Below are 25,258 nucleotides of genomic sequence, written 5' to 3' on the forward strand. Positions count from 1 at the left end.
AACACAATGCCATTGCTTCTGCAGACGACACCAGAAATGTAACTACATTTAATCAAGATCTTTACTAATACTTAATATGGTTAAGTATCGAAAAGTGTAATTTAATTTGACTTGCAGGAAAGAAATAGAAATACATCAGTGAACAAATAAAACTTCATATCTAGTTGTGTTCAGATTGATCAGAACAGGTTGGATTTGTCTGCAAAAAGGTCACAAAATCTCTTAATTTTAAGATAAATTAGGGTTAGCAAAAAGAAATGTAGTAAAATGTATACCCTTTTATTATACAGTAATATTGTATGGGCAAGTACCTTTCTAACTTATCTTTAAATATAAAATATTACAGCCCTGAACTGAAGTGTATGAGATATAAAACCTACAGTTAGGATGGTTTAGATGGTTGTTGGCCACATGATATACTGATTAGTCTTTAAATTGATGAACAGACAATGTTAATTCTGTTTTTCACCAGGGATATGATGAAGACAGAGGGACCTCCTTAACTCTTCTCTACCATACAACCATTCTCTACCATACACATTATCATACACGTGAGAGAATGTCCATATTTAAGCAACATGACAGGAGAGGGAGTGATGTTGTACTGAATAAAAGCTCTGCTGTGATTCGGTCGTAGGCGCGAGACTGCAGGCCAGGTGCTATACAACAGTAATACAAGCGGCAAATAAAAAAAATAACGATCAACAACAGATTATTTCGCCAAAAACTCAACTAGTTCCGCAACTAAACTGATGCTTGACTGTTGCCAAGCAACCCAAACATTCTCCTGTACTCCTGCTACTTTGTGTCTATAAGTTGCCACTGAGCAGCTACTTTGTATCGTGTACATTTATCTGTTTGTTTTAATTTATCATCAACCAGTGAAGAGTCTGCTGTGTGATTCAGAGGAACCAGCTTGATTAATGTAGACAGTCTGCTCTAATGTTCATTAACAGTATTCAGAACATGTGGCGGAGTGATACACACAGTAAAAAGTCCCAGTGATGTTCTCCATATAAGCACTCATCGAATGCCTCTTGTCCCAATATTCTGCAGAGCTGGAGGCTGTAGTTTCAGGAACACAATTCAGGGACCGCATCTCTAGGACGAAGGCAGTGTTCCACCCCAATACCACTTTTTGTCAAACAACTTAAGAGTTTTAAACGATTTAAAGGTTTATTATACCAAAACTCTCCTTAGATTACTTGGTTGGAACTCACTGTTGTATAATTTATCCTACGAAAATAGAAGATACGAAAGTCTGTAAAAAACAAAACTAATATAAAGCAAATGTAAACATGAAAAAGGTCATTTAATCTGTGTGCTCATTGTTTTAATGATCTACATGACTTGATAAGAACCTGCTCTTTTACCTTGTTTTACATCCCCGGTTGCAACTTAAATAATAGTGAATAAAAGCAACAGAAGCAGTGTGGTCCATATTTATTAATTACTTGAGAAACACAATCTAGAATTTGACATAAACCTTCATAAAACATAAACTGAAGAGCTGTGCGGTTACATAAAGAAGGTGTGAGCTTAAAAAATCTAAATGTATAAAAAGATAGATACTTAAATTAAAAAACTGGAAGTTTATAAAAATGTAATTGCTTCAAAGTGAATATGAAACGTGTGAAAAAATCTTTAAAAAGTAATACAATTTTGACATCAATAGCCTCTGCACTTTACGTTCAAGGAAATTGACTTTAGCCGTTAAAACTACCAGTTTATATTGACATATATTATTTTCATATTCACATCTTACACGTCCTTTAAAGACCCAAATCTGTCACTTTCTGCTTCCCTGACAAATCTTACCAGCTTTCAGTCGTCTCTCAGTCTCGTTAAATCTTAAAAGCACAGGTTAATTTACAAACACTCTTTTCTTTCCAAACAACCATCTGAAATACCTTCAACTATAAAAATACAAAAACCATAGTACCTTCAGAATAATGTCCACCTCTGCCTTCCCTCACACTGATACCCGGCCTGTGTTAATATTTTTACCACGACATACAGGAGGATACATCTTTGGGTTTGCTTTGGGACGCTGCAACACATAAAATAAAAGTTTTTCTCATTGAAAAAGTGAAATAAGTTAAACCACTGCCGGGGAAAGTTTTGTCCTGAATTAAAAAAACTATCAAAAATACTCTAGAGTAAATAAATCTTGTGTATAAATATTGATCTACTGTTGAAGTGGTGTTATATTTTTGTAGCACCAATTAGCTACTTGATGCAAGGACACTTTTACATGAGAGGGTGGCTTTTGTTATTCCTGTGATGTCACACATAATGATGCTACTGTGTACACGTTACAATGAAAACTCAACTAATACAAGATCATATGGAACAAAAACAAGTGTATAATAATGAGCCTGTGATTCAGTGAACTGTTTGACTTGTAAGTGCTGGATCTATACAGATACTACGTCTCTAGTATTTCAGCTTGTACCACAAAGAAGTCCACGTTTTAACCAACACCGTGATTAAATAATGTACACAAAGCAATGCTTCAAACAATGGTGCAAGCTGTCATGTAATTATCTGCACGTTAAAATGTTCTTAAATTATGGCTGGTGGGAAAAAAACACACAAACTCATAGTCTTAATTACAGATGAATACACAAACGCTGTTATGAGTCGTTGCTGTGAATCGGCTGAGTCGCAGGAGGTGCAGGCTTTATTTTGTGTCACCGGCAGGAGGAGACGAACCCAGGAGAGGAGACTTCGGGGAAACCTGGAGACGGTTGGAAAAAAGGGACCGTTTTATTGTCGAACATTCATAAGTAGGGCTGCACAATTCATCGAATATTTATCCCAATCAATATTTTGTCTTCCCATGTTTAGCAAACGTGACTGACGGTGATGTTGACGTTTAAAATGCTCCGCCTGTAGAAAACTCTTCAAATCAAGCGCCCCGCAAACTAACAGCCGTTCCCCCAGGGGGCGATGGAGAGGTTTGGGCTTCACTTTTGGGGGAGCTGGAGTGTCATGTCATGAGCACCTAGCTTGCAGTGGCAGTTTAGAGTGATCTGTGTTTCGGCAACAAGTGACCATGTTAACTGGAGACTTTTTTTTTCATATTCTTTCTGGCTTTTACCTTTAGAGTCTGAAATGTGGGACGAGAGAGTGGGGATGACATCGTCGAGGGCTGTGCCTCTATAAATGAGGTGCGCACATTAGCTGCTAAGCCAAACCAGCACCCACAATGCTTCTTTGGTCGTAGTTACAGCAGCGGTTGAAAACGGGAAGAGAATACGTAGCTGTCCTCGTGAATGCCTCTTTGTTGTTTTTCATTGTGATCTCATAATAAACTTCTCTGTTATGTCTTAGAAGTGTTGTTTGTCATGTTGGCTACTAACACTCAGTCGAGTTTTGAACGCAGCTTGTTGTTACGCTAAAACAGGAAGAGAGCAAGTCACTCGTTACACTGACGGACCGGCCCATGGACGGCGAGAAAAAATAATATGCAAAGAGGTCATGAAAGCTGCGTCTGCGCCACAAAGCAACACGGCTAATTTGTTGAAGCAGCTGCAAAAACAGCACAAAGTGCAGCATGATGAGTGTGTGAAGGCCGAGAGGAAGAACGAGCTGCTCCCCGTCCTTGTCCAGCGGCAAGTCAGACATCCAGAACAGAGATGCTGTACAGCGACATCCTACCTACCCAAATCCTAAAGACACATTGAAATTACCCATGATGCACCAAATTCAGGTAAAGAACCTGATTTGAAGACTTAGTTTGAGTCAAAAATGTGTAATAAATAATCATGATCTCAATACTGATCAAATTGATCATGATTAGCATTTTGGCCATAATCATGAAGCCCTATTCATTAGTGTTGGCATGATTTTAAAGTCCACTTAAGGGCTGTGCAATATGGCTAAAAATATGATCAATATAATTATCAGAGTAATTTTTTTCCATCTTGATCAACGTTGCTTAGTCCCTCTAAAGAAAAGGTCCTTATGACAGCAGTAGGTGTGTGTTAGTGCACCTGAGTACTCACAGGGGACGGAGGCTTTGCAAAGTTGAGGTGAGCGTACAGAAGCACAGCGATGTCGTTCTGGCTGGCCTCCAGAGCGATGGACAGAGCCGTGCTGCCGTCCTGTCAGAAACAAGAGGATGGTGAGATGATGGGTTTGAAAGTTAGCGAGAGAAAGAAGGCAAGTAAATATTTTCTTACATTATCGGTGAGAGTGGCGTCGCAGCCCGGCACCGACAGCAGCTGACGCACAATGTCCACGTGTCCGTGTTCGCAGGCACACATGAGCGCCGTGGAGCCGTCGTCATCACGGATGTTCACCTGAGCTCCGCAAGACAGCAGCGCCCGCACCATGTCCCCCCGACCGTGGCTGACCGCCAGCATCAGCGCCGTCTGCCCGGCCTGCAAAAATCATTCAAATCGTTAAACATGGAGGTCTGTGAAGTCAGGATGCTGTTATCGCAACATCCTAGTGCATTCAGGGCAACCATGTCCGCAAATTTGACCAATCACTTCATTTCTCCTGCGTCGTGTCATCACCAGACTCGCTTCCTTATTGTACAAATATTAACTTCCTTAGGTCGGCCATGTCCTGTAAACATCAGAGGCTAACGTTCTGTCACTGTTTTGGTTGTGTGTGGAGGTGCAGTAAAACCTAATGAGCAGTAGAGGGCGCACCTGGCTGGCTTTAGCGTTGACGTCCCCGGTGCGCAGCAGCTGCAGGACCGTCTGAAGGTCACTGTCAGAGTGGAAGGCAGCCAGAGCCGTCAGCATGATGGCCGTGTAGCCCGCCTTGTTCTGCTTGTCAGCATTACACAGACCTGTCAGGTGCACAGAGCAATCAGTGTGACAGGTGATGTAACAGCCGCACAAACACTGACAGGGACATTTTGGAGACGGGAAAGTTTTGGAACAAAGTATCACACTAAAAACTAATGATTATAGTCTCTTCTCTTGTCTCTCACATGTATTAACACACACACACACACACACGGCTCACCTGTGTCCAGCAGCAGCTTCACCACGGGAAAGTTCGAGTGAGACACGGTGTAGTGAAGCGCCGTGTTCCCGTTGCCGTCAGCCATGTTGATCACAAACTCCAGCAGCTGAGGAGAGAGGGAGGCGAAGGCGCTCATGTGGGCTTTGACGACCGCTGTGTCGGCCGCTTTGTGACAGGAGACTCGCAGCCACTCCTGCAGCACGGCGGTGTAGGCTGCCCTCTGAGATCAGACACAAAGAGGAGACACAGACTGTTACCTACGCAGAAAAGTTTCTCATAATCTAAAATGAGACAAAGTTTTCTCGGAAACCAAACCTCTGGAGAAACATAGGAAATCGGATGTTTGTCCAAAGTCTTGTTTTTTAAGCCTCTTGTATAATAAAGGTTTAACTATGTTTTCTTGACTAAAGGGAGTCAGTTAATTTCTGACATTGGACACCTATATGTTGTAAATTAAAGTGCTGGCTTCGTATCGAACAATGACATGGCTGGTTAGCTAGATAGTCTTGTTGGAAACATACTGTCAAATAATATTTACTTTATAGTAACAGTACACAATGTTTACCCTGAATCCTGCAGGCATGCGTTCACTTTCTGGCGTTTTCTCTGAGCTGCAGACTAGAAATGTCACCTGTTTCCAGTTTCCATAGCATTAGAAACTTTTAAAGTGGAGGTTTAACTCAAACCATCAGGTGTTGAAAACTTAAGATGCATGAAAACAAAACCTCACAGTCTTATTTATCTTCTTTACCCAGTGACCACGGGATAATGCCCTTCATGGTGTCCACAATCAGGAACTTATAGATGACGGTCGTGGACAATTGTGGTCTCCACATCGTCAATAAATTTCTTATAATAGACACTTTGTCTGGCATCTTTAATCCTCCTGATATGTGTAAGGAAACCAGGAAATAATTTTACACTCAAGAATTCCATCCAGTAAGACACTCGACAAAGGAGGTTGGAATAAAATAGGAGAAAGAATCTGGACTTGTCATCTCAGGATTGGTTAAGTATCTACTCGGTACATTCGACCTCCATCAGCTTTGGTCTTTGGAGGGAATTCTGTTGGCTCAATCTGATTGGATACTTTATAACCCCCACAGTAAAATGTGTTCAGACAGCTGAGGTTGGAAGGGGTCTATGTTGGAGGAAATGTGGAGAACAGCTGGCAGACCGTTTTCACATATTTTGGAACTGGCCAGAAGCTCCGCCATACTTGCAGGAGGTAACACGGGCAACACAAAACATAGTTGGTGTTGGGATCGACTGTTGTTTCACACTTTGGATTTCCTGTATTGATACGAAGTGAATTATCCTGATCAAATAAAGTGAATTAAACAATCACTCACTGCTCCTTGTTGGCTGAAGGCGTTCGGTTCCCCCAGAGCTTTCTGCAGGGCATGAAGAGCCGACATCAGGCTGTCACTCAGCTCCAGTCTGAAACACAAAGTCAGTCATTCACACACACGCCTGATAGTATCATCAGTCTGTCTATTCAACTTGCATTTATGTACCTGGCTTGTGTGACGGCTGCTGGCTGTGGCTCTTCCTGGCTGGTTGTTTCCAAATGGGCGGTGTGTTGCTGCTCGGTGATCTCAGTGGTTTTCGTGACACACAGTGATGACGGACAGGTGACTGAGGACGTCATGGATTCAGTGTTTGATGATGTGGAGGTGATGGTTAGTTCTTCTGACAGCTGCTCGACGGTCTCTTGAGAGGCTAAATCAATTGCTGGGGGAGGAAGAGCGCAGTCGGAGGCACATTTTTGAACAGTGTCTGTCGCTGGTGACTGGAGGGCTTTGTCTGGCAGTATCGTGTCTGCAGTTTCAGACTGGTTAGGACTCTGCTGTGAGTCTGGAATGACGGCTGGTAGTTGAACGGCAGTTTGTTGAGGTACACTGTTGCTCTGTGGAGGCTGGCTGTGGGTTATTTGCTGGTTCTGGGCAGCTGACTCTGGTAGTTTTTCTCTGGCTTCATGATACTCGCTGGAGTCGCTCCCCTCGTCTGAACTCTCGCTGCTGCTGTTGTCTGACGATGTGGACTCGTAGCTGCAAGACAAGAACATGTTCCACTGTCAAACAGATCAGAGTCTTTGCACTTCAAACCTGTTTCATCCCTGTACATATGCTGGGAGTGCAAGCACTTTCTACTCTTGAAATCTGAGGGAGGAAACAAGCACACAAAGTGTTGCAACTCAGTGCAGTTTGCTCTTGAATCTCCCCCAGTTGGAGAGAGACCGGAAATACTGGCAGTTGCACAGGATTAGCAGCTGTAGAAGACACTTACCCTCCATTAACTCCAATAAACTGCAGATTTTTCTTTGTCGAGGGAGACCCTGGTTCACCTTTTGCTCTCCGCTTCATAATTGACCTCAGAGAAGACGGAGGAGACGAGGCTGAAAAAAAACACACCAGTGATCACACGTTAGAAACTGGATTGTAGTCACAATGATGGTCAGGTGGTGTTTTGAACAGTCCAGGTACCTGTCTGAGGTTCTCCTTGTGACTGGACAGCCTCTGTGGATGTGAGCAGGTGTGTCTCTGCTTCTTTTAAAGGCAACAAACTGATCTGATCACCTGACGTGCCCACAGCAATGACAGGATTAGCTACAGGTACCGAGGTGGACAACTCGCTCTTTAGGATGTCTCGCACCTGCTTGGAGCTGACGGCAAGAGGCACCTCAACCGGAACATCTGTGAGACAGAAACAAGAGTTTTCAGCCCCAACTAATCAAAACCCTGATGGAGGAACACAATTAAGAGTTATGTACTGCAGTCCCATGCAGTGGTGATGTTGTTTCTGATGTTTTATCCTTAACAAATTGTGGGACATATTTAGCTCAATCCTTTCTGACACAGTCAAACTATCGCCAACACTATGCTTCATAGAGGGCTGCTACTGTTGTTTATACTTAAGAGTGTTTATACTACTACCAGGTGAACCCAGGCCTTCAGCTTGTCGTCTGTGTTGTTCCTCCACGTCTCCTTGAGCTGGTCGAGGAGTGGGGTAGCTGCAGGTCTCTGCATGGAGCCGAGTCCCCACCTCCACCACTGTCGGCTGCTCCAGCGTGTACACCTGGATCCCCACAGTCCTCTGCTCCCTCTGCTGGGGCAGCTGTGTGAAGCTGACCAGAGTGTGCAGGCTGCAGCCCTGTGGCTCCTGCCAGCCCATGCTGGTAGCCATGACGGGATGGTCCGCCTGAGGCGCCTTCTGCACGGCTTCAACCTGCTGCTGTGCAGCCTGCAGCTCCTGCATCGTCCTCTTTAGGTCGCCCTCCAGCTGACCCACTTGATTCCTGAGAGCCACCGCCTCTGGAAGCAGCCCCAGATCCTCCTCCCGAACCCCAACTCCCACCTGGCGAGTTCCCTTCAAGTCCTCTGGTCCCACTCCAATGGTTCGCACTTCCCGCTTTGCATCTGGTCTTGCACCACCAACGATGACTGTGTCCTCGATCTCACAGCCGGAGTCCTGCTTGGAGCCCTCAGGTGTGGTGGGTGACAGGGGCCCTGCTGGCTTGTTGCTGCTCTTCGCCCCCGCGCTCACCTCCTCTTCAGGGATGTCGATGTAGAGCTCTCCTCGTGGACGACCTCGGCTGAAACCCAGAGTGTGGCCCAGGAACTTCTGGCTCTTCAGCTGGACGCTGAGCTGCCGTTTCTCCTCCTGCAGCACAGAGATTTTGACCTGCAGCACAGGGATGGTCTTCACCTGCTCCTCCAGCTCCCTGATCTTCCTGAGGGCTGCAGCCATCTGCTCCCGGACGTGCTGCAGGTGGGCAGGTGTGGGCGTCACTGGAGTGGACAGGCCAGAACTCATCGGGGTGAAAGATCCGCCTCCACCGTGGGCTCGGTTAAAGCTGTGTGCACTGCTGATGGAGGTGTTGGAGCCTGCAACACTGCTGTGCATGCTTCCTAGGTTGGAGAATCTCCGCCCCTCCTTCTCCTCCTCCAGCTTCCTGCGTGCATCAAGCAGGGTCTTCTCCACGCGGGCGGTGCTGAAGCTGGGCCTCTGCGACGTGTGGTAGCCTGGGGCGCAGTAGGAGAAGGAGGAGTGCCGGCTGTCCATGCTGGTGTTGGAGCACAGAGACTCAGTGGAGGTCCACCAGGAGCCGGCGTAGCCGTAGCCGCGGGGCAGGGAGCCATAGCGAGGCCGGCGTTGGATAGGCACCTTCTTGATAGTGTTCCCCTTCTCTATGTCGTTAACATATTTGAGGAAGTCCAGGTCCAGACGGTAGCCATAGGGGGTCTCCACTGAGTAGGGCGCCTCCTGTTCTTTGCCGTGCAGGGAAGGAGGAGCAGGCGGGTTGAGTTTCCCTGAGGGGGAAGGAAATCAACTTTAAACAAACGGAAATCTGTGTCTAATCTTGGGCTCAGACTTTAGAAAATAGCATTAAGTTTGTTTAAACTCTGTATTTGTGTATTTACTCGGGAACAATCACCAAATTACACACAAAGTGGGAAGGGGCACGAACTTTAACCTGACCTTTTTATAAGAGAACAACAGTTACATTACAGTGTTGTCTGACAGTTAATCAAGTACTATGAAGAATATTCAGATTACAGTGGTTAAAATAAATAGAAGCTGCACCTGGGAAGCCGGGGTCCATATGCAGCACCTGAGCCATGTTGAGCAGCCAATCAAACAGTCACCCTCAAACTCTCACCTGTGGAGGGACGGACAGAAACACATGAGCATAGCAGATATATTTTAAACAGCTGCTTTTGTTGCAGTGATAACAAGACGGGGTTAAAAGTTTGTTTGGACGTTTGACCACATTGTTCTTTTTGTGCAAAGGTCAGAAATAGTTTCATTCTTTTCTTCACCCTCCTGCCTCCCTTCCTTTCTAATTTTATCCGCTCATACTCGGAGCATTGTGGGTCAAGGCGGATTGTGTGTTTGTTTCTGTTCTTAGCGCTCAGAGGAGAGGAGTTACAGGGGAAAGTTTCCTGGCAGCTGATTCCAGGACAGAGGTTTGAGACTGCCAGTTACAACCTTATTAGGAATCATCCGAGCACGCTAACTTCGCCTCTGAATTTAGGGTTTACACACACTCTCTCTTTCTCTTTTTCCCCCTCCTGCCTCTTCTCTATTTGTCCTCTTTTTTTTGGCTGCTTTCTCCCCCTCTCAACGTCAGCTGATGATCAGGAGGTTTCACCGGTCACTGTCTCTTCCACTCCCTCCCTCCCACAACACAGAAAAGAACAGTGGATTTCTGAGAACTTTTTGCATTTTTCGCAGCAGCTTTAATGCACTTTGACTCTTTGTTTACAAAAGATTGTGCTTTTTTTCCTCCTGCACAGCGCCAGCATAGACATAGAGCCCACAACGCTGATGCCTCTACGTTTGGAAAAGATTAACTTTCTAGGTCATCACTTTGTGGGAACCGGGGATGTAATGTTTAAGCCATCCACAGCTTTAGCCGGTCGTTATATTACTTTAAAAACAGAAGTTTGCAAACCTTCTTGTTTTTTTAGGGCAGGACGCTTCGTTTTCTGTTTCTTCTGCAAGAATTGAGTCTTTAATTTGAGCTCTTCCTCTCCCTCCCTTGCCTGCTCGCTATCTTGTGACCCTACTCGGTGCTTGCTCGTTTGTGAAAAGTAGGACACTCGGAAAGACTGACTAACTTGATTTGGTATTTCTTCAAGTCCCGTAGTCAGTTTAATGTCTCGGTGCGATTCCCCTAATCTGTGCCCCTTCATCACCCTCTTATACCCAGATTACCACACACTCTGAGGCATGGAAATACTGCATGCATGTACATACAAAGACACTGTTACACAGAATTAGAAGCAGCTCTCACACTCCTTTGTGATAGGAAAAGATTCAAAGGACACGGACACAAAGCAAACTCCATTACATCAGATGCCCTAGATGTATGATTAAAAATGTCTTACATTGGTGGATAAAAAAGAGAGTGAGTGAAGGAATCAAAGTGTCAGATTGTTTATTTGCTGCATGCTGTAAACTGTGGTTTGGGTTTATCCAAGTAGGTTTACACCACAGACTGTAGAAAAAGACGGAGGACATGACAGCTCCCTGAAAGTGAAGCCAAACCCTCTCTATCGCCCCCTGCTGACTGGCTGCAGTATAGCTCATAAAGCCCGCCTCCTCCATGTTAACAGATGGGACATGAGTCAAACTATAAAATCAAAATACACGTCAAATAAATTTTTTTCAAACATGGTTTCTGTCATTATAGTTAGTTCTTATCATGCTGATTTATTTCCAAGTGTTCATTTTTCTGACATGTTTACTTTTAATTAGTTATTTGATGCTGTAAAAAGGGGGTGTGGCCTCATGATTGACAGCTCTGTGGACAAATGGGGCTCCTGCAGCGTTCTGTTCCCGAGTAGCAGAGTACAGGAGGAACGGCGAGAGGAGACGTAACTAACACTAACACTACAGTCATTGAACTTTCCATCAGCATGAATATCTGCTTCAGAGCGACACAAGAAGCTGTTCTGATGCAGACTGAGCCCACCTGAGGGCTCCAACACGCCAAGGCCACAAGGTAAAGCTGTGTTTTGGGTAGAGGGAGGGGCGGGACGTCAATACTGCGGCTCCACCAGCCGATCTGTATAGCACAGACTCTGGATACAAATTTGCAAGATGGCAGCGCCCGCTCAGGGGGTATTTTGGCTCCATTTGTGTACAACAAGAGGAGGCGGATACCATCTTTACATACAGTCACTGGTTTACACATACAAGGAATTGTCTTGGTGTTTTTGGTGCATAGCACAGAAAAAGAGTATAAAGTAGTAAACAAAGTAAACAGCAGCACTACAACTGTTGAGAAACATAAATAGAAGAAGAAGCATCTACTTTGGTGTATGAAAACAGCTGTATAGTTTGTGTGCTCCACTGTGGTGTGTGATCCCAGGACAGACAGAAGGGGAGTGGTTGTGTGTGTGTGAGAAACTAAGTGTGAGAAAGTGTGTGTGTGTGTGTGTGTGTGTTCAGAAGGGTGGAGGACGGCGCTGACAGAGGACAGTAGATGAGATATAATTAGAGTCCGCAGTTTTGCAACCAAACGGCCCGACCCAGCAGACGAGACGGCTGAAACTGTCCACTTGACTCCTCTTGGACTTGTGGTTTGAAATCTGCACACACTAACTCACATTATTCTCTGCTTCAAATGTCTCTTGTCTTGTTGCTTCTCCGGGGGTCATTCCTCCCACATCGCCCCCCTCTGAACGCCCACGCCACCCGGCCTTCACATCTGCTTCTCCAGCAGGGGCCTATGGGGTGTTTCAGATGTGTTGGCATGTGTGTTCGTACTCCCCCAGAGTGTGTGTGTGTGTATGTATGTGTGTGTATGTGTGTGTGGCTGGGGTGAAGTAGTTGACCTTCCTCGCTCTCTCTCAGCTCTCAAACAGAGTTCCTTTGAGATGACATCGAACAGAAACTAGTTTGCACTCTTTCCCAGCGCCAGGCGATTCATCCCGGACGAGACATGTTCCAAAACCATTTGTTATACAGCCAAAACCAAGTACTGATCTCATACAATGACTTATAAAGATGGACGACGTGTCTCCACCTCCTCTCGTGTAAGGCCAAAATCCCTCCTGAGCGGGCACTGCCATCTTGTTCATTTGTATCCAGAGTGTGTGCAGTAGAGATCGGCTAGTGGAGCCGCAATGTTGATGTCTCCCAAAACACAGATTTAACCTGTGGACAAACTGTGTTGGAGCCCTCAGGTGGGCTCAGTCTGCAGCAGAACAGCTTCTCGTGTCGGTCTGAAGCAGATATTCACGGTTATGGAAAGTTCAATGACTGTAGTGTTAGTGTTCGTTACGTCTCCTCTCGCCGGAACAGAGCACTGATTTATTTGAGGCTTATAAATTGCGGTGCAAACCAGCCACTGGGGAACAAAGGAAGCGGATCTTACGCTGAAGCAAAAATGTCCAAGAAAAAGGAAGTTCTTTGACGTTTATGCAAATATTTTTGTAGCATACAAACCAAAGATTGGTGCCGTCTTCCTCTGTCCTTGACCTGGTAAAAAACCATCCACCTTCCCTGGTCCCCAATCTCTGACTCCCCTACATGTACACTTCACCCAGGGCCCAAACTGCCCAGTAAAAGAAAACTAAAAATATTTTAAATAATCATATTCACGTTATCAAACCTAATCATATTACTAAACAATAAACAACAAACAATGCTTCATGTGCACAGCTCCAACAGGCTGTATTAGAGTCATTTCCAATACTGGTATTGGTATTGGAACATCTCTATCCAAGACAAATGCCCCCTCGCACAATTACACCCCCCATACAGCTGCATACCATGCTAACAGAAGTTAACATCGCCTGGTCTCCTCCCTCCATCCCCGGCTATTAAGATTAAGACAACCCTCAGGGGGGTAAGATGCAGGTCATCCAGCACAAATTACACGTCTGTGGTATGTCCTGTAACATGTCGGGAGAATAACGCTATTATACCGCTGTGTGCAGAATCGTTCAGTGCATGCAAGGCAGCTGAACTTGTGCATGCTAGCTTCTGGGGGGTTAAAACTGGATTTGATTTACCTCATGTATACAGAATCTTGTGCCTTTGGTGCATCAGAGGATTGGGACCACCCTGACAAGTAATTTAAGATGCCAGGCTTCATTTCGAGGTCAGCTTTCCCAAGTTTATCAAACTCATTGCTTCCATTCAGTGAGTCACCTTATTATTATTGCCATTACAAAGGATTAGACCTCAGTATTGCCAAGTCAGAAATACCAGTCTTCCCGCCACCCACAGAAGATCTTTAAGGATTTTTTCCACTGACTCTCTCAGCCCTCTTGATCATTACTATTCTGCTCAAGTTCAGGAATGGTTTGTGAATTAGGAAATGAGGGATTTATTTTCCGCTTCGTACCAGCTGCTTGTGCTGCGAGGACGGGATCTCTCCTCCCCAGGCTCCTTGCTCTCCCTTCCTTTTCTTGCACTCTTATAGTCAGCACCTGTTGGACACAAAAATACACTTGAACTTTGGCGGCTTTTGATTTTTTTGTAGCCGAGAAAAATGGAAATATCTAAACAGGTAGTTAAACTGCATGAAAAGGTGTGTTCTGTAGAAACAGGCTGCAAAAGAGCGGCCTCCGGAAGACTACAAACACAGGCTGCAAAGCCTGGAAAAACATTCCCAAACATTCCCCTGGTTTTGACTGTCACGCCGGATGCGAACAATATACCCCCATGAAATGCCAATCACTCTCTGACCTCTGTGTTTTCCAGCTTGGATGAAGCTTGATCCACGCGGAGCTGCTCTCCCAGCTTCCTAGAAACACTTTACCCCACCCCATTCCTCGCTACGATTCAAGGCTCTCTAATCAATTCAAGGCCCGGGAGCCTCCCTGCCATGTGATTGGGCAGTGCTTTCTGTTTTCTTGCCTGTGTGACTAAGACTCCCGTAATCCACTGGTACAAACCTACGCCCTCAAGTTCATGTGGGAATATCCGTCATCTACACAGTGTAAAGATGTTCCGATACCAGTTTCTCCTTCCCAATACGGATTTCAACTCCTGAACTTGAGGATGGGCTGATGACCAATAAGACCCTTCAATATCCAGTGCAAAAACTAATGTACACAGTGATTTATTTTTATCATCTAAGCCTGTACTGTTGTGATGTTATTGCTATCATTATTGTATAGCCTGGCTCAGGACACAGAAGGAATCCCACCCTCAAAAAAAGCCGAGCTAACTGAAGTGGCAGCTCAGCTCTAACTGCCTTTTTATGCCGAAAAACGTCAGAGAAATCCTGATTTTCAACATTAATTTGCTTTCCGTCCAACTTGTCTTAATGACCTAAACTTTAAATAAATAAAAAAGTACAGAATTTAAACATGTGATAGGAAAACGCTAATGCTAGCTTTGACTAACATTGCGCTCTTTGCTAACGCTGTTGTTGTTTGCTAACGGGATCGTTTACCTGAACTCTGTTCTTCTTTGCCGCTCTGTAGCAACGTTTGCTTTTGGCAGCCATATTATTTATTATTGCTGTGAAGGTTTCTGTTTTCAAGAAGTAGAAAGAAGAACAATTTTTGGGGTAAATTATGGGATTGGATCCGGTGCACTGACTAGCATACTTGCTGATACCTGGTACTGCTTGTTAGGCGGTATCAGAGGTATTTCTGTTGCTGGTATCTTTTGCAACAACCCTCACACAGATTACCTTCAAAGAGTTAAAGCCAGACTGACTTCATGAGCCTTATAATGTGTTCCCTTTATGGACAAACACACTGTAACACAGCACTGTAACCACTAGATAAGCTGCATGACTGTGTCTGCTGATTCTCATACTTGGGCTGTCAGGCTGCTGCCAAAGCGAGCTCGACTCCACGTTCTGTCGGAGCCTTAAAAAGCCCTGATGGGTGACCTTTGCATAATTTCATAACAAGACTTTCTGTTGTTCAGTCTATTGTTTCATATCTTTGTGTTGCCATTGCTGCAGAGGGTGGAGGGGTAAGGGGGAGAAGCAGACCTTTAAGACTGCAACGACAAAGAGCCATTCATTCGGGCGCTGGTTCCACAGCTGGTTCTAATATAAAGCAAGGAGGGGCATCTGAGAGAGAGAGAGAGACTGAGAGGAACAGTGTGTGGCGAGGAAATTCGCCTCAAAACAAACAAACAGTTGATGAAGTGCTGTTATTGACCCACACACTGACAGGAACTTCAAACAGAAGGAACAGGACCGACCGAGCGATTGATTTCTAGACCTTGAAATGCTCCAAAACTTTGCTGCCATTTATTTAAGATAAGGACCGCATATATACCTGATTTTAAGACCAACATATAAATGCCAACAAACTGCTCTCAAAGGATTAAAGACAGGGAACAAAAAGGAGTTTTAATCATGTGTTGTTGCAGTTGGCAAACACTTCTGTAAGACAAATACCAAACTTTACAGGAGACAACTTGAACTCCCATCGACTCCCAGATGAAAACACACACATCTTCCGACTCCCGAGGCCTGAGGACTCCCACAGACCAACAAACACAGCTGTAGCTTTAACGTTGATTTATTCAGGTAAGGAAAACCCAAGAGATTTAGCTGTTTTGAATTTGTGATGATAAATTCCTGATTTATTATCCCCCGAAATAAGTAGCAACATTTTGACAACAGATGATAAAATGCACCAGTTTCCTTTGCCGATTTAGCCTCGCATGGTTTAGATGGTCAGTGCGAATTGCTGTGGCAAACGGAGATGATATGTAGCAACGGTCTGAGGTCTGATGAAGAAAGGGTTACAGGAAAGGGAGCTCCATCTTTCTATTCCCGAAGGATCAAGAAACAACCGAGTCACTTCCTCCCAGCCCAGGAGAAAGAGTAACAAGGAGAAGGAGAGCGTAAAAGGAGCAGGGGTGAGGAAGAGAGAAAGCAGAGGAGAGTCGGAGTACAGTACGTGAGGGAGGGTGGGGGAGAGAGTGGGAATGTGAGGGAAGAAAGGCAAAACTGTGAGAGGAGGAGGGGGAGAAAAAAGAAGCAGAAAAGAAACGCTGCTGAGAGTTTTAGATGGAAACTTCTCAAATGAGAAGACCATGACTGTTCTCAGATTTGGATGAATCACCAGACACCAGAAAGTTTTCTCAACGCAGCCAGATCATCCAAAAGAGGGCTGCACGAGCTCCTTATGAAGACAATATAAAGTTTCAAAGGACCTCTCCTCATAATCTCGAACGACTCCGCCTAGAAGATTACCATCATTTGTGCATTCCTGTCCTAAATTTAGACCGACAATAGAGGATCCCTGCGAGGAGCGGCGTTAGAAATAAAGCCGATTGTTTGCAGAGACGGAAGAGCACGCATGAGAGTTTTAAATGTTTAATAAAAGTCAGGAGACACGCTTGTTGACCTTTCTACTAAGACGTCTTTGTCCTCCTCCTCCTCATGCTGCAGCACAGATGGCTTCATTCAGCCAACTGCTCCTTAATGAATAATAAATCAGGAAAAATTACATGAAATCTCCTCCTGAGCGAGCTAACAGAACGCTAAATGTAGCAGCAACAACTGCAAACTTGTCACAGAGCGTAATGTGGCAGAAAGGTGTACGTCACCGCCTGACAGACGGGGCCTTCATCATGCGTAACGGGGCCACATGATCTCACATCAACATGGCCGTACAGTGCGCTCTTGTGCTGCTGCTGGACATGTGGTGTATGACTAATTTGTGCTTTAAAAATCAGGGCAGTGAAATCATGAACCCATGGGACGTCTCATCCAGGACTCTCTGCCCCTTTTCTCGCTGTTTTTTACATTAAGGAGTGGAGGTATGGAGGAGCAGACAGTCTGCTGCTGGCTTCAGTACGGCCAAGAAGGAGGGGCTGGCCGGCTCCCATTACTCCTGGAACAAGAGCAGAGTAAACACCCGCCAGTCTGCTGTGATTGGTCATTGTGCTGACCTCCAACAGGAAACCAAGCAAGGGTGGGGCCGAGCGGCAAGGAGCGGCACCGGAAAAAAAGACATTAAAAAAAAAAGGGGGGAGGGGGGGAGTATTTGGGGAGAAAATTCCTGTGCAGTTGTGGAGGTGGGGATTAAGAATGATGCCGAGCAGAGAGTCTGGTTGTGAGGAGAGTGTGGGGTCTGCAGGGGAGGAAGACGAAGTCCAGACGGCAGGAAGACCTGGTGGAGACCCGGTCACAGCAGTGTGGGGTTAAAAGGATCAGGTCAGCGTGTCGGATACCAAATAATGCTGCACAATAAATCACAACTTCCTCTTAGTTGTGATCACCCTCACCCTAGACTTGAGTATTTTCCAATATCAAGTACCACTCCGAAGAAAAATTTTGATAATATTGGTGGAAAAACAGATTGCTGATATTTTACTAGGTTTGACTGACTCTCTGCAAACAACACGCTGTTGTTGTTTGTTGTCACTCCAGGATAATTTACCTCAAACCAGCTGACTTTCTGGGGCTAATTCGTTCTGGTATAAACGCAGATACCTTTTTTTTTGGCCTTTTATGCCTTTAATGAGAGAGAGAGAGAGGACAGTGGATAGTGTCGGAAACGGAGGAGAGTGGGGACGACACGCGGCAAAGAGTGTGGAAGTCAAAACCGCAGCCGCCACATCGAGGACTGTAGCCTCTGTATATTGGAGCGTCCTACACGCCAATACCTTATACTGCATTTAAGGCAGCGTCAAAGGCTGATACCAATCCCGATATATAATAGCATGTGCAATAAATACATCGCAAAAGACGATCAAGAAATATGCATGCGTAAACGTAGCCTATCAGTCAAAGTCCTGGGTATATTGGTCCATCTTTCACACCATTTTTCCAATCAGATGAAGCCCAAACTAGTCATCAGCTACAAATACCTGATATTTGGCATTATTTTGGATTTAGACGGGACGTATGTTGCAAACACAGGTAGTTTTTAAAACCAACTTCTTGAATTGGCCAAAACAGGCCCTTTAACAACCTCACTTGGGCCCTTTTTTAATTTCTTCCAATAAGACACAACCTCTCAAACTGTTGACCCTGCCATACAAAGCTACTGTCAGTTTTGTCTGTTAACCACAGAAATGCAAAGCAAAGGAGCTTTGGGAAGGTCAAACTGAATAAAACAGGTGTTCAATGCAACATTATGTTTATTAAAAGATTAACCTACTGCTCTTCTAAGATTTAAAAGGTGCATTAACACATTTAAATTCTTGTCTTGGTCGGACGTAGGAAATGTTTATTTGCCCCAAACAAATCTTGCCATTCTAAGAAAGTCATGTGATAAGCACTTTGGTAAGAAAATGCACAATATGTAACAATGTAATCCCACATCATAACAGATCTTTCTCACATCCTGAAGGCTGACAACCGAGCATCCTGCAGAGGAAGTAATCTTCCTGCAGCGATGATGTAGTTAAGTGTTTTCCTCTCAGGAATCTTATCAATTACTTCCTGATTCAATGAGAGCTGCCGATCAAAAGACAACAAAACAGGGCAGCGAAGACCTCCAGGACACCGACTGTTCCTGCATGTTAGCGTGATTTACTGGACATAAAGCCCGCCCTGCTTTTCCGAGCGATTAAAGTATTAAAGGAGATCAAGTCAGATTATTCAAGCAGATAATGAATTACTGTCCCAAGAAGCTCGAAAGCCGGATTAGACTACTAAAACTTTACTGCAACAGTTGTTCCAATTAAAATAGTTAAGTAGGAGTATTAACCCGCACTGTCAGGACCAAATCAGGATGATGCTTCTTCTAAAATATGTCATTTCACTCATTAACTTTGTACAAAAATACAAACAACAACAGAAAAACTGTTTCAAAGGCAGCCACCAAGACTTACCCTGGGACCCCCATGGTTCATACATGTAAATATGCATACTTCAATAGCAATGTAGAAAATTGTTTATTTTTCAATAGCTTCCATGTCATGTGACCCAGTGTCCTCACATCAATGTCAGATGTTAATACTCACTTGGACAAATAGGACGCACCTCATTACATTGGATTTAAGTGCTGCTTATATTTTATATTAAAGTCGAGCTGAAACAGCATTTCGAGAGTATCTAGCTTCCGTATCCTGACGTATTTCCGAGTGAAACAGGACGTGCAGGCGGGACATATCATTAGAGGGAATTGATGTGATCGTTGAGAAGTGGGCGTAGACAGACGTTCTCCACAGCGCAGTAGCTAGCTAACTGACCGAGCGTTCTTGGTGCTCTGCGGCTAAATGTTGCAGATTGATTGGTTGAAATTGTTTGGTGCTAACTTATGTAAGCACGCGGGAAATTTAGTTTTACCGGAAGAAAAAATGATCAGATTTTGATATAAGAATACGGAGAAATGGATTTTCTGTATTTTTTTGGCCTATATTGTCAAATAGATGCACAATATTACCGGGGATGTGATCTAAAAGGATTAAAATGACATTTTTTATTTCACCTCGACTTTAATATTTTTATCTAAAATGTTTTATTCAATGGACACGCACTGTCATGATCGCCGTTGCAGCCGCCACCCTTACAACAACGTTACAGTAGGCTGCCAGCTACCACTAGCTACCACACTGGTAGTCAAATGTTTAATATGTATGTTTATCTCGACTTAAGAAACTCTTTGGGTTTAAACCGTAAAAAAAATTGTTTTAATGGTTTCTAAAAGGCATATTTATAGACTGCTTTAATTGACTGTACCTTCTGAATTATTACTGAAAAAATAGGCCTGTTAAAAACATGTTGATTTCTTATTACAGGTGATGAAAGATATCAGGAAGGGCCTGTGTCCACTAAAGGAGTTTTTTGCGCTGGCAGCGACAATTTTCTGTACAAAATCAAAGCACTTTGGCGTCCTAAGAGCAGAAACGTTTTCCGTCGCTGCGCTCACAGCGTTCTCAGTTAAAAAATTGTTCGACTTTTGGAACACTGCAGTGCTCATCAATGTCCCTTCTCCCTCACCGACCAATCAAAATCAAGAAGGGGTGGGACTTCCAATATCAACTTTGTGAACAACAATGGTGGAGGGGAAGCTAATCCAGGTTACATTTTCCAGGTGTAGAGCTGCTGCTAACGCCAGGTCACGATTCCTTTCCATTGTTTTTATTTTTTTTTTGTAAAATTTCCTTGAATAAAAGCAAATATGAAGCATGCAGAGCGATTTAAAACAGACTTAACGGTCACTAGGGAAACGGAAGTGCCACCAGATGTCTTTGTTTGCTTTTTCATTAAGACGCATCAGTATTAATTTCAGTTTGTTTCATAAGCAGTTAAAAACTCCTCGCAGTATGTTTTAGTGTTTAACAGGTAATTAATCGTGAAGTTAAACTGTCTGGATTAGCTAATCAGTGGGAGCTCTGAGACAGTGACAGACGGTCTCATGCAGGTTCAGGGTGTAATTTCATTAGCCTCCCCTAAACCATTTAAATGCCCGGCGTGTGGCCTAGTGTGCAAATGGGGTTTATAACCCTGCATTCCACCACAGCACCCCTGGGTCCAAATGCTGTAATGAGACAATCACATTCCTGCTCAGTAAAAAAAAGAAGTAACTCTGCTTCTCAGCTGCTGACAAACCTGAGCAGAGATCCACAAAACTGCAGTCTGGTGGACCCCCGGGGATCTCTGGGGGGATTCCAGGGGGTCCCCAGAGAAACATGGAGGAGTCAGATTTCACTGTTATTACACTCACTAGAGATCTAAACAAAGAGGGGAATATTCAGAGACTGTATAAGGGAAACTCACCATACCAAACAAACCGATTTTGATATGATTGCCTGGCTCGGAGATTGTATTACAGAGAACTTTCTTTTATTATGTAGTTTGGCAGGTAGTTTAGCAAGAACATAAATAAATCTAGAAACAAAAACTGATTTATTTGACGCATCTCTCACTTGTCTTTGGATACGAGCATCTGAGAAACACAGATTTTTAACATGCTTTTAACAATTCTGTTAGTTTTACAAAGAAGGAGACCTCTGCGTTTAATTTGGCTCACATTTATTAGGAGTGATGAACAATTCAGAAATGCTGAGCTTTAAAAAAGCAAAGCGCCAAAAAGCTAACGTAAGCTGCAGCTCGGCTTGCAAACCCCTCAGAGCTACTTGGTCCACCACAGCATCTGAGAAACATTTCATTATAATGAGAAACATCTTAATTCAGGTCAGCTCTGACTAATGGTACATTCTCCTCTAGCATAGCACTGTTGTTGTTTGCTATCATAATTTAACAAATTACTGAAAATCACTTATTCTTGCGGCAGTTTCGCTACAGCTTGTTTTGTTGTTCTGTTACAGAAAACGGTACCGCCGCTGCTATCGCCTCATATGCTGGTCAATGCACTGATTCGATAGCATAATTTATTAGCCCCAAAGAAAATGTTCTTTTTACTTCTCCAAAACAGTAGAATATAAACTATTGCCACTACTACTGTTTTTAAAGCGGCAAGAACAGTGCACTCCTAGCGAAGAGTACAAAGTTAGCCGAAGCTAGCTAGCTAGAAATGTCAGCAATCTGTCTTTTTTTGTTTTCTTTTTTATCTTAAGTTAAGCTAATTAAACTGGTAAAAACACAAAAAAGTATAGCTTATCGTTAGCTTAACTTTTTTCTAGGTGCTTAGCTTGGTTAGGATTCCTCAGTGCACTTAGTCAAGCTAAACAACAATGATAGCAATCATATAACACCAACACAGGGTAAGTAGTGTAGGATAAAGCTGTTAAATAGTAATAACAATATGTTAATCACACTAGTATCAGAGCATGTAGCGTGTAGCAAGCGGCAAAGACGAGCAGATTTCATCTCAACTATCACGTTAGCATACAACAACAGTGTGGCATTAGCAGAGTGTGCTACATTAGCCAAAGATAGGAACATGCTAACAATCTTTGTTTTCCCGCCATAAACGTATGCCTTCTTTAAATCTTAAGTTTGGACAATTGAAACAGGTGAGACAGAAAACAGTTAAAAATCTGTGTTTCTTAGACGTTATTTGATGGAAAAAACACATCAGGAGGAGCGAGCGGAGCTGATACAAACATTAGCTTAGCAGAAATTAATAATAATATGTACTTTTATTGCACTAGTATTGGAGGGACACTTTTAAATGGCCAATACCAATACGTGTAGGTATGGGAAACTGTGGGAGAGAGAAAACATGGTATCAAAACATCTCTTCTGTTTTGCAGATTTTCATTTTATTTGGGGCTAATAAATGGCAGCTTCAGATTGGTGCCCAGATTGGCGTGCTGCCTGATACACAATCCCACGTTTTAGACGGTATCGGAGTGATATCGAATACCGGTATCTGTATCGGAAAAACTCTTTTTAAGATGGTTGTTAGGAAAGAGGTGTTGATCCAGTCTGGTACTCTAAACTGTGCGTATTCAGAATTTCCCTCACATCATTTGTAAACGTAATATTTGACTGGAGCCACCGTCCCGCCCCTGTAACGACATGAACAACAGCACTGAGCTCATCTGAGTGCCATGCAGCTGCTACAATCCTTGTTATTCACTGGTAGGTGATTTAATACAGCCAGCAGCCCATTACACAACAGCAGGACAGTGGTGTGTATTGTATGATGCAGTGTAACAGGCTGGTGACTACACCCCCACATCCTGCCAAGCTCTGCATGTCCTTCATCACAACAACATCTGATGTGTTTACTGATGGATCCACCACACTCATCAGGAGACAGAAAGTTCTTCACTAAACAAATAATCATAAATATTACAAATTAAATACTCAGGGGAAGCATTTATTTGTTGATTTTGGATTACAAAGCCTAACTTTTTTGTTTCAGGAAATCAAAGGGTCGTAATTTACGATAAATTTCCTCTATAGCTCTTGCATGATCTGACAAAGCACAAATGTGGTTAAATAGACTTTTAGGGGGGTTAATCCTCCTTCTGCCGAACAAATAATCCTCCATATTTACGTTTAAAAATTATATACTTACAGGGAAACATTCTTCTATGTATTTTAAGTTATAAAACCTAACCTTTTGTTTATTAGAGGACTTTTAAAGCTCATAGTTGTTAATAAATTTCCCCTTAAAGCACAAAGCACAAATATGGTTAAATAGACTTTGAGGTGGGTTGATCCTCCTTCTGCCCAGCCGACAACATTAATCCTCTAGCGTCAATGGGGAAACATTGATTCATGCATTTGGGTCATAAAACCTAATTTAATAAGGGAATTTTAAAGGTCATAAAGTTTCCCTCGTAGCTTATGCATGCTTTTAAAAAAGCACATATATGGTTGAGTAGACTTTAAAGTAGGTTTATCCTCCTCCTGCTCGGCCCTCATCCATCTCCAAAAGATAAAAACTGACCAGCTAGACAGCCAGACCAGCAAATTTGAGGGCAAGAAGCGGCAACAGTAAAGCTGATGAACATCTGGAAGTAATGAAAACTTGCAGCAGAATCCTGCACGGACCCACCCTCTCCCCTGAGTCTCACTGCACGAGCTTTTTTCATTTTCTTAATGAAATTGGAAATGGTTGGGATTGTTGCGACAGATAATGTGACACAAACACAAACAGCTAAATGTGTTGCTCGGTTAGAAAGTGGGACGACAGATTTGGCAACATGCAGAGGACTGAAAGCTCGCTGCAACACTGAAACTCCTGCTTTAATCGATTAAGACTAAAGTTGAGGCCGCGTGGCAACATCCCCTCTCTATATGAACCCTCTATGACAATAACACTGTATGTACATGATGATTAAACAGGGATACTGTACAGAAAATGCTCAGCTTTTGCACAGAAAATGTCCCTTTATTACAATAAGTAAAGCCAGTGATACAATAGAGTCACTGCTGACTGTAAAATATTGCATTTCGATGGATTAAATTCTGATATTATTCTGATATTATTGTGATTTTCGGTCCGTGCAGCGCGAGGTAGCCTCCAGTGATGCTCTGAACAAAAAGGCACGCACCGGAGGAGCGACCACGAGACTGAGCTAAACACTCCTCTAAAGGTAAATAAATGCTGAATATTAAAATAAAAGCTCTAATTAGACCAAACATGAGGTAGGAATATGTGCATTAATGAAGCTGGGGACGGTTTGGAGGATAAAGGAGCCGTTACTTGTGAGAGATAGAGGACTGGGGGAATGGGCAGGACCGACGCTTCACAAAAGAAGTCACACTCACGCGCGTCCGAAGCGCTTTAAAAAAACAACAAGACAAAAGGAGACAGCTTTCACACAGAGGAACTTATTTGCTCTTCTTACCTGCCCTCTGGAAATCCTTTCAGCCGCCTCGGCCCAGGAGGAGCGCTCACTGACAGAGACAAAAACACCGCAGCCGAGATGCTCGCGCCCCCTCCCGCTGCTCTTAAAGGGCCAGCGGCCACGAGGAAGGTAGCAACCTCCGGAGCTGAGGCATGAAGCTGACGCGGAAGTGCCATACACTGCAGTACCTAGAACGGCCGATTGAGGCTGGCACCGAAAGAGAGTCGATCCCCATTAGTAGCTAACTTTACAGCAGATTTATACATGTTTAGAGCCTTAAACAAAAAACGTTGTTGTCTCTTTAGCTTATTTCTCTATTTATGACAACTGTAGGGAGTACATTTTGATACAACTCCCCTGTTTAAATTATACTAAGCCTTTAAGTTATGCATAATTAGGGGCGTGGTCACTTTGAGTGACAGATGCTAGCTACTAGGTGTCACATTAAGTAATATAGCCAGTTAACTTCTCAGCCATGCTTGGTGTTGGTGCCTTTTTTCATGTAAATATTGGACAAATAATCTGTCCTATTTTGTGGTTTAAACTACGATAAGGCTCCAATGTTTCTGTGCTGCAGCTTTTTTTGGTGACTGAAATTTTAGTGTTCTTT

The 25,258-nt window shown here is 43.7% G+C and overlaps 1 protein-coding gene across 2 annotated transcripts; it reads right to left on the minus strand.

Moving 5' to 3' along the window:
* Nucleotides 1-1,428: 1,428 nt before the first annotated feature.
* Nucleotides 1,429-24,730, minus strand: kank2 (KN motif and ankyrin repeat domains 2). Of its 2 annotated transcripts, XM_069675771.1 has the most exons (13): nt 24,649-24,730; nt 13,850-13,934; nt 9,574-9,649; nt 7,923-9,299; nt 7,473-7,682; nt 7,276-7,384; nt 6,504-7,037; nt 6,339-6,426; nt 4,987-5,206; nt 4,665-4,807; nt 4,188-4,388; nt 4,011-4,109; nt 1,429-2,740 (listed from the first exon to the last, which is right to left on the minus strand). In XM_069675771.1, the coding sequence occupies exons 3-13, from the start codon at nt 9,608-9,610 to the stop codon at nt 2,684-2,686; spliced, it is 3,075 nt and encodes a 1,024-aa protein (XP_069531872.1). In that variant the 5' UTR covers nt 9,611-9,649; nt 13,850-13,934; nt 24,649-24,730; the 3' UTR covers nt 1,429-2,683. The 2 variants fall into 2 exon arrangements, with proteins under 2 accessions (XP_069531872.1, XP_069531873.1); XM_069675772.1 differs by lacking the exon at nt 13,850-13,934 and having other exon boundaries at nt 24,649-24,685.
* Between the last annotated feature and the right edge of the window lie 528 nt (nt 24,731-25,258).

The sequence above is a fragment of the Semicossyphus pulcher genome, unplaced genomic scaffold (genome assembly GCF_022749685.1).
Source record: "Semicossyphus pulcher isolate SPU_LCO1_2020_fin unplaced genomic scaffold, fSemPul1.0.p SCAF_25, whole genome shotgun sequence".
Lineage (NCBI taxonomy): Eukaryota > Metazoa > Chordata > Actinopteri > Labriformes > Labridae > Semicossyphus > Semicossyphus pulcher.

What these genes read in the sequence shown, in the direction of transcription:
- kank2 (XM_069675771.1), bottom strand. Translation starts at nt 9,610, where the DNA reads ATGGCTCAGGTGCTGCATATGGACCCCGGCTTCCCAG. An exon ending in TATGGACCCCGGCTTCCCAG is followed by an intron (nt 9,300 to 9,573) that starts GTGCAGCTTCTA and finishes CTTCCCCCTCAG; the next exon opens with GGAAACTCAACCCGCCTGCT. An exon ending in ACGCCACTCTCACCGATAAT is followed by an intron (nt 4,110 to 4,187) that starts GTAAGAAAATAT and finishes TGTTTCTGACAG; the next exon opens with GACGGCAGCACGGCTCTGTC.